This window comes from Nannospalax galili, unplaced genomic scaffold, assembly GCF_000622305.1.
Source record: "Nannospalax galili isolate Female #2095 unplaced genomic scaffold, S.galili_v1.0 scaffold330, whole genome shotgun sequence".
Taxonomy (NCBI): Eukaryota; Metazoa; Chordata; class Mammalia; order Rodentia; family Spalacidae; genus Nannospalax; species Nannospalax galili.
In genome coordinates this window covers 3,584,628-3,597,548 of record NW_008329640.1, presented here as the reverse complement: position 1 = coordinate 3,597,548, position 12,921 = coordinate 3,584,628, and the positions used below count along the sequence as shown (strand labels likewise).

General features: G+C 48.8%; 1 protein-coding gene across 5 annotated transcripts in view; it reads left to right on the top strand.

Annotated features, from left to right (window-relative positions):
* Esrrb (estrogen related receptor beta) overlaps positions 1 to 5,776 on the top strand; it is a 170,258-nt gene extending 164,482 nt beyond the window's left edge. For 2 of the 5 annotated variants that reach the window (XM_008840208.1, XM_008840202.1), the window contains exon 7: positions 4,861 to 5,151. In XM_008840208.1, coding sequence (XP_008838430.1) covers positions 4,861 to 5,105 — 245 coding nt within the window. In that variant the 3' untranslated portion in view covers positions 5,106 to 5,151. Of the gene's footprint in view, positions 1 to 4,860; positions 5,152 to 5,355 lie in introns of those variants that run through there. The other 3 variants (XM_008840223.1, XM_008840216.1, XM_008840214.2) reach the window with 2 other exon arrangements.
* Positions 5,777 to 12,921: the final 7,145 nt, after the last annotated feature.

Genomic DNA, 12,921 nt, shown 5'->3' with positions numbered 1-12,921 from the left:
GTGTGTGGCCCACAGAGGTTCAAGGAGTCTGTGGGAGCCCAGTAAGCACTTTTCAGGCTGTAAGTCTGTTGGGACGTTTCTCATTTAAACCACCACACCCTGCAAGGGTGATGTGGCGTTAAAGGAACAGTCATAGCAGCCAATACTGGTTAGCTCAATGGCTAAGAGTGCAAATTGCTCTTCCAGAGGATCCAAGTTCAGTTCAGTTCCCAGCACCCATGTTGGGTGGCTTACAACAGCCTGTAAATCCAGCTCCAAGAGAATCCAATACTTCTGGCTTCTACGAGTGCACACACACACACAGGCACATGAGGAAGGAGAAGGGAAGGAGGAAGGAAGGAAGGAAGGAAGGAAGGAAGGAAGGAAGGAAGGAAGGAGAAAGAAAGGAGGAAGGAAGGAGAAGGAAGGGAGGAAGGAAGGAAGGAAAAAGGGAGGAAGGAAGGAAGGAAGGAAGGAAGGAGAAGGAGGAGGAAGGAAGGAAGGAAGGAAGGAGAAGGGAAGGAGGAAGGAAGGAAGGAAGGAAGGATGGAAGGATGGAAGGATGGATACGAAGGTCCAGGTGTTGAACCTTGGGTTATAGTGGCAGGTGAACCTGATTTCAACCTCTGCCTACACTCAGGTACAGTACTTGAGGTACTGTGCTGGTTGTCTTCCTTGAGTGATGGTGTCTGACAGTCGTATACCCTCAGCAGGGCACTGTCAGCCCATGGGGGTGGGGGTTTATGTCTGGGCCTTGCCTGTTCTTCCTGCCTCCTCACTTCTTTATTCCTAAACACACCCATACACCCATATACCCTCCTCATAAATCCATTTTTTTTTTTAAATGACAGGGTCTCACTGTGTAGCTCTGACTGGCCTAGAGGCCTAGAACTTGCTATGTAGACCAGGCTGGCGTTAAACACACAGGGATCTGCCTGCCTCTGCTTCCCAAGTGCTGGGATTAAAGGTGTGCGCCACCACACCCGGCTGAGCATTTGTTTTAACATTTTATGGTGTAGTTCTAGATTTACAGAATAACTAAGCTGATCGTACGTGGAATTCAGTGTGCTGCCTGGGCTGCCTCCTCGGTTTCCTTTGTTAATATCTTACATCAGTGTGGTCATTTGCTGTACTTATTGAGCAAATTGATGTCTTTTGGTGTTTTGAGTCAAGATTTCACTCTGTAGCTCAGGTTGGCCTGAGACTCAGAGCAATCTTCTCCTGCCTTGGCCTCTAAGTGCTGGGATTACAGGCTTGTGCCACCATAAGGCTGATGCATTATTACAGGCTGATGAACTATTACTTACCAGAGTGATGTTTCCCTCAGGGTTCACTCCTTGCCTTGTGCATTCCTCTGGGTTCTGACAGTGCATAATGACATGTCTCTATCATATGAATGTCCCCCTGAGTGTCACCTCTTCAGAGGGAAGCGTTTCACTTAGGCCACGTAGCATCTCAAGAAAAGGACAGTCAGAGCAGTTAGTACAGAAGAGGTGAGCAGGGTTCAGGGCTCACCAGGCTGCTAGCCAGGCTCAGAAGTTCTAGTCTTTAGTTCTGTGCTTCCCCGACTAGCCAGCAGACACAGGGCGTAGCTTGTCCACACTGGGAAGGCCAGAGAAGCTGTAGAAGTCACCCATCTGTTTCACTACTTTCCCCTGCAACACCAGATTGCAGTAGCTCTCAGCTGCTCTTCCCTTAATTTCATACTCACGTGCTTAAACACATATGTATGTGTGCATACACACATATGAATGTATGCATACTGTCATAGGCTCACACGTTTGTATACCTGCAATGTTCACACACTTGAGGACCATCTGTGGCTTGGTGACATGAATCCATCAGGGGCTTCCCCTAACATCAGACTTTGCCACGTATATGCTTAGCTATATAAGATGAGGCTCTAGAACACAGACTTCCTGTCTCAGTGGCACTTGGAAGACCATCTTGCAACTGATGCATGAGTACAAGACTGAAGGTGCAGGAGGAGGAGTTTGGGGTGCTCAGGACCCTGGCTTCTCCTGTCCCCAAGAGAAGGCACAATGCCTGTCCTATAGAACTGCAGGCCTTCGTGGGTAGAGGCTGCTTTGATCCCAGCCTGAGTGGCTGAGTAAAAGGCCTCAGCCTGTTACCAGGAGGCTCTCAGGAAGCAGCTGGCCAGGCCTTCATTCTAAAGCAATGGCTTAGTGTGATGAAAGACCAGGTTTCAAATGTTCCAACGACCATACACCAGTCATTTTTCAAAATACACGAAAAATGAATTATTCAGAAAATGAAATTTGAAAAACATGTACACAATATAGCCAAAATTTTAATCTATTAGATACAAGTATAGCTAAGTTGAAGCTTTTAAACAGTTACTCACAATTTCTCTCTGTATCTCATCACAAACTATATCACATGAGGGTAGACAGGCTAGTTTGCACCCTACAGTGAGCAGTATAGCTTTAACTCATGCACCTGGGTTCAAATCCTGCTTCTGCTGTTTGTTTCCTGACTGTCCAGCAGCTGGCTCATAAGTGCCTTGTGAAAAGTCCATTGAGGTGCCCACAGCAGTGGTCCTGTGCCTGCCCCAGTGACTTCTCATTCCTGTCCACCACTGGCCTAGTGCTTGGTGGGCTGGGAAGGAAGAACTGGCAGGATGTAGCCTCTTTCTCTGGACAGAGACCATGAAGGTGGATGTAAACAGAGGGAAACCCAGGCAGAGGCTCCAAGAAGAGCAAGCCCCTAGCTAGGGAGGTGACCTTATCTGGCCTTGTAGTAAGGGAGGGCTCAATAGGAAGGACGAGGGACAGAAAGGAAGCCTTACAGTGAAGCCAGCAGCTCAAGGCAGGAGGTGGGCTATGGATGTAAAAGCAGCCTGGGGTCTGATCAGAAACTTGAGGCAGCCCAGGACTACGAGGGAAGTGGGTCAGCACAGGGAGCAGGACAGGTTGCAGCCCCAAAGCAGGACAGGCACTCAAGAGTCTAGAGAGAATGTTGGCTGGAGGAGGGATGGGGTCAGGAGAGTTCTGAGGCCTCCTGGCAGCAGTGTTAGGCTCTGAGGGCTGCTGCAGAGGCTGCATAAATGGGGTGACTCAGGTGCAGGGTCATGGCTTAGGGGCTGGCACCTGACAGAAGAGCAAAGCTTATCAGGCTCACTTATTCAGAACTCAGCCCCTTGGGAGCGCGCTGGCTGTCGCTCACCTTCATTCCAGCCATTTCTAGGGCTCTCTGACAGCAGAAAAAATTCATAGCCATTGATTTTGTAATTAACAGTTTATCAATGCCATTGATACAGACTTACTGATGGATTGGAAAGAAATTAATCTTGCAATGTTATTTTATTTCATTTTTGGTCGAAGACACCTGCCAATTTTGGCTACTTGGGGAGGGTGACAGGATGGGGAGCAGGGGTCACGGGTGCTGGGGGCTGGGTCCCAGCCATGCATGGCCAGGCATGTGTTAGCATGAGCTGTGAGTGACTGAGAGTACAGCACCAGAAATGTATTTAATCCTCTTGGGTTTGGTAACAGGGAACAGAAAACTGTGGAGACCTGGCTATGTCATGAGTATTCCCAGGCCTGCAAGGGCGGCCACCCTAGACCAAGTCCCCCCGTGACGATGATGGCTCTTCTTAGTGCCTGGTAGTGTGCTCTCTCATTTAACCTTCTTTGCCACCTTATAAATATGCGTCCCTGTTTGGTGCAAGATCTGAGGGGCTAAGTAACGTGGCCAAAATCAAACAACCTCTAAGACTCTAGAACCATTTCTACCACATTCTCCTGCCCCTTCTTCCTCCAAATGAAAGAGGCAGGACCCTGGAAGGTACAGGCCAGGAGTAGACCCAGAGCTTCTAGAGCATCACTGGGGCCAGCCCATTGGTGTAGCTGTCTGCCGTCTACACATCATGCACAGGATTTGCCTGCTCTTTTGAGGAATCCAGGAAGTTGGATAAGTTCCCTCTGTCTGCAAGGCCTTTGGCAAGCTTTGGGGCTGCTGTGCATGGAAGCAGCCCAGTACCTGAACAGAGGGTGGCTAGTTAGTTCTCCCACAAGGCAGGTTCTGGGGGATCCCCTTTGCTTGTTTTGCTCAGACCCGACTCTACCCCAGTATCAAATGGTGCCTCCTGCGCTGCTGGGATTTCCTTCAACCCCCAGTAAATGGCCCAAGGTCAAAGCCCATGTTAATGTTTTTGTTCTTTGCAGTGCCGAGGATCCGAACCAGGGCATCCTGGGCAAACACCCTGCCATTGAACTATATCCCCACTGCTCCCCACATGACCAGAGAATTACCACTGGCCTGCCTCTATCGCTATACCCCTTATCCCCCTCCCCCAAGTATCTAGACACTGACTCTACCCTTCAAGTCTCTTCTGTAGCTAGAATTTTGTAAGGTTAGTGACTAGTGCAGACTGCAGGTGTCCATGGTTCAGCAGCATGGTGAGGAGTGACAGTGATAGTGATGGCAGTGACCACCCTTGACACAGGCATTTGATTGTTCTAAACCCTGTATAACTCTCTTAACCTTTTGAGCTAGGTATGGCTGTTATCCCAGCTCAAAAGTAGGAAAATGAGGCACAGAGAAGTTAAATAACTTGACTAAAGTCACACAGCCTGCAAGTGAGGGATGATTCAGGCTCTGCCAGCCAGGTTCCAGGGTCCCCTTGATGCCTCCAGGGCATCTGACCGGCCTGTCCGCCCATGTTCAGGCTGATGATGGTCTCTGGGGGAGGGGGTAACCCAGCTTCACCATCAGCCTCTGACAGCCCTGCAGCCAGGCTCTAAGCCTCATTCTGTGCTCTGAAGTCAGCCTTTGAAGGCTGACCTGCTGCCTGCTGGTATCCTCCTGCCTTGGGACAACCATCCCCCACCGGGACTGACCATCTCCTTGTACCTACAGATTCCATGTACATAGAGGACCTGGAGGCCGTGCAGAAGCTACAGGACTTACTGCATGAGGCGCTGCAGGACTACGAGCTGAGTCAACGCCACGAGGAGCCTCGGAGGACGGGCAAGCTGCTGCTGACGTTGCCCCTGCTGCGACAGACAGCCGCCAAGGCTGTGCAGCACTTCTACAGCGTGAAACTGCAGGGCAAGGTGCCCATGCACAAACTCTTCCTGGAGATGCTGGAGGCCAAAGTGTGATGGCTCCACACACTGATAGACTGAGAGACAGACCCACGTGGAGACCTCCACAGTCACTAGCCTCGGCCTTCCATCCCTGCATCGGGGCTCCGAGCTGTTCCAGAGGAAGGGGTTTCCTGCTTCCTGGACACATGCAGACTCCTGGGGGTGGCAGGATGGGGAAGACAGGGATGGGAGGGTGAGGGCCGGGGGCTCATCTGTCACCCGCATTTTCTTTGGTATTTTTTCCTTCTCCATGGACAGTGCTAAGGCTTGGGCCAGGGCTGATTCCTCTTAGGGCTGATTTCCCTTAGGCCTGGAGGACACCAGAGGACACACCCCTCCCCCCACAAAGCCACCAAGATGCAGTGTGTCCATTTCTGGACCCCTCCCCATCCACAGCCTGGGTGAACCAGTGCTCAGTGCCCAGGACTCCAGAGACTCATATCTGGTACTAACGGAGGTACTGTTCCCACAGTGGGCAGAGCCTGGGACAGGAGTGTTTTCAGAGGCCCTGCTTGCTCTGAGGTCCCTGTGGCCGCTCCTCAGGCCCCTCTCCTCAATCCAGCTGGCTCCCTTCCCATCCTCTTTTCCTCTGTGCCCTAGCACATCTGGCTCCCAGTTGGTGCTCCTACCAGCCTACCAGTGGTCTCCACCCCCCTAAGAGGCTCTTTCCCTGCTTCCTTGCCCTACCTTAGCCAGCACAGATGACTCCAGGGTATGTAGACAGAACTGGCTCAGAGAAGGGCAGGGTCCAAATCTGTACCCACTTCCCCTTCTGCTGTCTCCTTTTCTTTCTCCTTCTTCCTCCTCCTCTTCCTCCTTTTCTTCAACCTAGGCAGGGCCAATCCAAGACTCATGGGAAGTTAAGGACCTGATCCCATAAGAGGACTGGGGCCTCACCCAAGGCCAGCAGCTCTGGGTGACTCAGCAGCAGAGAGGAATGTAGCGGCACCTTGGAAAGGAGGAGGCTTTGGGGATCCTTCTCCATTCCTCTGTATCACAAAGGAGCAGATTTCATGCCCTAGGAAGGGCTGCCCCCTGCCACCCTTACATCAGACACATTTGACATAACTCCCCTGGGTCAACTCTTGGCAGGCTTCTGCAGTCTACCATCCCACTCTTGAGATGTCCTGTATCCCAGGAAACCCCTCAGCCTTGAGCACATGGGAACAGTTTGTTGTCCTGTTTTACTCAAAGGATAGCCCTGTCTCATTGGTGTTTGTGGGCTGACAGGCTCTCCTGGCAATGAAGGAATTCAGTCTGATTCAAAATGGACCTGCCAACCCTCCTGGGGCACACCCCTCTCTAGGCAAGAAAGGTAGATCTCACCCCTCCCTGGAGTGCACAGCTCTTTTCCAGGCTGTTCCTATAGGAGCAGCTGTCACTGCCCTGTCTCCCTGGCTGGGCGACTCCAGGAGCTGCAAAGATTCTAGACAGGACAGCCAGTTCCCATAGCTGGTGTCCTCTCATAGGAAAGGTTTTGTGCTTCCTAGAATAGCCCCTCCCTGCTTTTTAGCCCATGGGGAATCTGATCTCAGAGTCACACTGCATGAGCCAATGTTGAAGGCATCCATACCCCCTTGTTTGTCCCTGATCAATACAGGTGCCACCTTTCTATTATTAAGGAACTGGGCTAAATGTCAAGTCCAGTGTAACTGTTAGGGGCTGGGCCCAGGGTCCTGGCCTGGAGAACTTTGTGAGAACTTGAGGTATTCTCTGAAGACCATTCCCCAGTGAGTTGTGGAAAGAAGGTGTCACCCCAAATCCCCGGTTCTTTGTACTTTTGCCCATACCAGTAGGGGCAAGGCTGTACCCACAGCTAACATTTGCAGTTGTCTTTTGGGAAAGGTGTCTAGTTGGCGAAGTGGCCACTGCTTTGGAACATTAGCTGATCAGTGGACAGCCTTGCCTCCATGGTCTACAAATTCAGGTACCCCAGATGGAGCCCCTTGCCAGCCTGTTGTCCCTAGATGAAAGCTGCTTTTCCAAGCAACGGGAATATACCAGTGACAGTGGAACTCCCTGTGGGAAAGCTGAGTCCACTCATTAGGCACCTGGAGTGGGAGGGTGGAACCAGCCAGATAGAGACTTCATGATGAGGAGTCCAGGGCACTGCCCACTGAGATCCTGAAAAGAGTCTGGATCTTCCACATCCCAGGAATCAAGGCAGACTCCAGGCTTCATCCCACATCTCCCATTTCTGGAAAGTCTAGGGAAGAGAGCCCTTCTCAATTGTACACTCATGATACAGGTTATTTTAAACCAAGAAATAAAGCATACCAACCATGGAGAAGGTGGTACTGACTGGGCTTTGTTTCGTTCCCTGTTCCCATCCTTTCTAAAGGTTCTATCTAGATGACTTTATTGTGTCTCCCAATTTTGCACACACAGACTGATTGCTTCCCAGGGCCACAATTTGAGGACTAAGAGCCTCTCATTTGGGGTTAACAGGATCAGAGCCTATGCTACCTGTGCCTGGTCCTTCCCTCCAGACTCCACTACCTTGAGCAGGCTGAGGAGGATGACAGACTTGAGACCGAAGGGCTCAGTCCCAAGCCCATGGAACAGCACCAAAGAGAAGCGCTATGTGGAGAGATTGCTTTATTTTCTGATAATGATACCGTGACTGGAATGGCTTCTTGAGATGTATATATTTTTTAACCGGCAGTCCCTCATGCCGCCTCACCCTCCTGTACGTATTTCTTGTATATGTTCTTCTACAGCCCCCATGTAAATCACACATCATAGAAGTCTCTCATCCAGTCCCATGTATCTGGAATCTAATAAATAAGGAAAGGCCTGCTGAGTTTTTTTCATGCATCGTCTGCCCAAGCTCACTGCCTTCTGGACAGTACCACCCTCAGGTCTCATGTTGATACTGGGAGAGGCCACCTTGGGAGCCTCACTCTGGGAACCCAGGGGTGCGGGTCACATGGATATTGTAAACATGAGCAGTGCTTACCTAGCATTCAAGAGGCCCCAGGTTCAATCCCCAGCACCACAAAACAACAAGTGTCATCAGTGACAATTTGACTTGAGACACCTGATGCAGGTCAGAGAAGCCTGTCACTACTCTCTGTGAGGATCTTAATTGTTCCTCTTAATACCAGAACAATGGGTCATCAGCCTCATGTCAAGCACAGCAGTGGCTGAGGTTGCTGCAGGTGTTCTCAGAGGTCATTGGACCAGTTGCCATGTTCTTGGTATCTGGTTTGAAGAAGTGCATGCACATTGCAACACGACAAACTTCATTCAGAAACAAAGTGATAGTACAGATCAGATAGAGGCAAGAAAGCCTCTGGCTCCATGAGTTAGAGCACTCAAAGGCCCCAGGTTACTCCCTGGGGTTTCCTTTTCTGGAGAGAAGTTGGTGGTTCACAGTTTTGATTGACAGGCTTGAATTACATAAGTCTTTGCTCACTGCTCACGTTCCTTGTCATTGATGCATCTGATTTTAATAGACGTAAGATGGTAACTAAGGTGTAGGCACTCAAAAGTTGATTCAGCTTGGATTGGCCCACTGCCTCTAGTTTCCAGATGAGTTCTGAGATGTGTTTGAATGGAAACTGATCACAAAAGGGGGTCATCAAGGGATTGCTAAGAGAGGAGCGACCCACTCCATTATTTGAAGGGAGATATATGGGCAGCTTCATGTTGGCTGCGTTGCTAGGAGAGAATGTGCATAGGCCAAGACAAGCAGAGTCCTATATCACTGTGCTTCCCTGTCCCACCGGCATGTTCAAGACCTGAGAGTAGAGAGGAGGGACTAAAAGGGTTATATCAGGATGCTTTGTATTGCAGGTAAAAGATATCCCAATCTGCTAAAAAAAAAAAAAAAAAAAAAAAAAAAAGAAAAAAAAAAAAAAAAAAAAAAAAAAAAAAATTATTTTGATATATCACAGTGAAAGATTTATCGTCCTCTTTTTTTTTTTTTTTTTTTTTTTTTTTTTAAAAAAAAAAAAAAAAAAAAAAAAAAAAAAAAAAGAAGAGAGAAAGAAAGAAAGAAAGGAAAGAAAAAAAGAAAGAAAAGAAAGACATCCCAATCTGAAATTGGCTTATGGAAAGTTATTGCCTTAGAGTATAAAAATTGTGCGTGGTGTGTGTGTGTGTGTGTGTGTGTGTGTGTATGTGTGTGTGTGTGTTTCCCAGAAGTGGGCATCAGGCAGGGCAGTTGCAAAGTCTAGAAATCTGGCTTGATTTTTTTTCTTTTAATAGTAAAGGTGGATTTATTAGGTTAGCTAACACCATATAATCTGAGTGTTCCAACAATGGCTGTCTCAGAGGGCGAGAACCAGGTGGTTGCTCAGTGCCTCAACAGTCCCAATACCAAATACAGCATGGGGGCGGGGGGTAGAGGGGTTTCTGGAAAGTAGCTTGCTCCACTCTTCTGATTCCGTTTCATCTTGTTTGTCTGCTTTGTTTTTAAATGAACCTCTTTCATGGTAGCAAGAGACAGCTAGTTTTTTATTCATACCCTAGGACCGAGTGGGAGGATCTCCTGCAATTATGGAAAAATGCCTAGGCTTTTCTCTAACCCAGGGGTTTGAGGCCTCTCCCTTAGGGAATCACTGGCCAACTTGGGGTGGGTGAGTCCCATTAAACAGCCTCACTGCTAAGCAACTGGAAAGGAGTGGGCTGGAAACCCAGGCACACACACATGTATATACAACATGTGTGTACCCTGCTTTCTTAAGAAAGGTAATCAAGATGAAAATCAACAACATATAACACGTCATGCCAGCTGGAAGAGCAGAGCTGGGGTCTATAGTGGTGGGACTTGGTGGAAAGTTCAGGCCCAGTGGGAGAAATCAATACCAAGTTTGAGAGTCTATGTGTGTCAAGGGAGATACCACCAGGGCAGAGGATGGTAGGTTGGCTAACCAGGAAACAGGGAGTATACTTCATCAATAACAGATGGAGCACAGATGCCCTTGACAGCTCTGAGTTCTCCTCCACCCCCAGTACACAGCCTCCATTGCTCTCCACTGTGCCTCAAGGAAGGCAGTCCCCTTCTCTACAAACTCTGCATTCTGTGGTGTCAGTTACCATGGTCAATCATCCTGAAAAACATGGGAAATTCCAAAAATAAATTCATAAGTTTTAAATAACTTTATCACAATTAGTGCTTCTTATTGTTTTTCTCTTTACCTAAATTAAATGGTATCATAGGTATGTATGTATGTATGTATGTATGTATGTATACATGTATGTACGTACAGGAAAATATAGCATATACTGGTCAGTACTGACTGAGGAAGCTGTCCACTGTGGATAAAAGGGAACCAGGATAAATTTCATTTTCTGATACTGCTTTATGAAGCAGCAGGGACTCAGCAACTACCTGTATACCATTATTTGCCAGATGAGAGAAATAAGCCAAAAGGAATCTTCTAGAAAACACCCTTTCTGGGCAAATCAGAGCTGTGACCTGAGAGCTTATCTTCACCGTAGTCTTAGGGAACAGTGTGGAGAACCAGGAAGCTCACTGGTCTCCATCCATTTCCTTAATAGTTGATTTTTATCTTCCTTAGTTTCATTTTTTATTTTATTATCATTGTGTGTATAAGTGGGTGGGTATGTATGATGTGTGTGAGGGTGTGGGTGCACTTGCCATGCAACTATGTGGAGGCCAGAGGACAACTTTATGAGGTAAGTTCACTCCTTCCATCATTCCATGGGTTTCTGGGGTCAAACTCAAGTCATCCGGTGGCAAGTGGCTCTACCCTCTGAGCCATCTTGCTGGCCTTAATGCACTTAGTTTAAAGAAGCAGCTCACAGATAAGTCCCCTGGACATTGGGGCAATATCTAGAGGCATTTGTAGCCACACTGTGTGGTCCCAGGAGTGAGGCTGAACTTTCTTCAGTGCACAGGACAACCTAAAATATCAATCGTGCTTGAGTCAAGAAGCCCTGATTCAGATGCACTATTGGAATTACCAAGGAAAATCTGGAAGCCATTCCTTTAGAAGGACCCCTGTGCACTACCCAAGGCTCTAGGGAGAAGGATTTGGGAATGTCAACTCTCATAAACAAGCTCCTTCCACTGTGTGTGTGTGTGTGTGTGTGTCTGTGTGTATGTCTGTGTCTGTGTGTATCTGTCTGTGTGTTTGTATGTCTGCATGTCTGTCTTTGTGTGGTACTGGAAATGAACCCTGAGTGCATGCCAGGCAAACATTCTGCCACTGAGCCAAAGCCCCAGCCCTCTTTCCTCTGTTGATACCAGCTCTTCTATCATGGGCAGACATCCCTGGCTCTCCATGACAGTTCCCGCTCAGACCCAGCCTGAGGGTGTAGGAGAGGCTCTGCTGGCCCTGCATCCCTGGGTATTTGGGCCATAGCTCAGCATCTTTTCTATTTAAATTTTTTTTGGGGGGGTTGTGAAGCAAGATGGATCTGTGGTTTCAGATTCAGATGATGGGATGGCTCTTGTCAGGCCTCTGTGTGTTCTATTCAAGAGTGCTCTGGCAAAAGTGACTCTGTGTCCTCCTTCTCATGGCCCCCACTCCAGGACTGACTGTCCCAACTTGTGGAGAGCATCTCTGACTAAGAGGCCATTACAAGATGGCGCCCATTTCCTCCCTGCTCCTATAGTAAACAACCTCACAACGCAGGCGCTAATGGAAAGTCCCCAAACGGTCCTCGCCCGAGTCTGGGCTGATACTTTGCTAGCCAATCAATGATTTACACGTCCGAGATAGGACCTAACAGCCTATATATTTGGGGTCGGGGCCCGGGGTCTTGGTCTTCGCTTACATTTCATGCCAGCCTGTGAGCTGGGGGAAAGCCTTTGCATTTGCTCTCAGAATGCAATAAAGCTGACTGCAGAAGGATCCTGAATGTGCCGCGTCGTTCTTGCTGGCGAGATCGGGCGCGGGACACCAACTTTCCATTCTCTTTGTGTGTTTTCTTTGACTTTCTTCCCTTGCCTGAGATGGCAGGAAGTCTGGGCGTCAGTCATCCAAAGGCCAGTGTGGGGAGGGGCAGAAGTCCAGCCTGTTTCTCTGAAGGGTAGGCACAAGCCATCTTCTGAGACCTCTCCAACTTGCCCCTTCTGCAGACAGTCCTTTCTTATTAGGCCACATGCCCAGTCCACCTATGCAGACCCCAGTGGCCATTGTCACAAGTCACACCCCAAAGGGGCTCTCCCTTGGCCACTTGAAAATCCCATTTCCTTGATTGAGGAGTCATCAGAAGCTCTTATCCTCTCCCCCACAAGCAGCTGTGACAGACTTAGAACAAGACTAAGTGAAATGCTGGCTTAGAGGGGCCAGTTAGGGCCCTGGGGAGGTCCAGGAATAGTTTATTATTTATTTAATTATTTATTTTTTCATGTCATATAGCACAGGCTGGCCTTGAATTCACTAGATAACTGAGGATGACCCCAAACTTCTGATCCCCCTGCCTGTACCTTCTGAGTGGTAGGGATTACAGGCATGTGCCACTATGCCCAGCTTTAGGCAGATTTGAGAACGACACAAGTGTCACATGATCGTAGTTCCACTTAGACCCTATTCCCATCATGAGCCTTCCAATAAAGCCCAAGACCACATACAACAGTCACTTTCAAATTACCAATATCTCAGCAAACCCAAAAACCACTGAAAGGAACCCATGTCTCACCCCTGGGTTGGCATCACCCAGCAGCTAAATGTGCACAAATGTGTCAGAAGCATCTCTCTCCATCTTTCCCACACAGTAGTGGCTCCCGAGAATATCCACCTGCCACACTGCCAGACTCCCTTTGACCCAGTTTCCTTGGCTCCGTGAATCTCCTTCTTCCCCTTCCCAGTCCCCAAATCAGCCCTTGGATCAGGGCATGGTCTCTAGCTCCTTC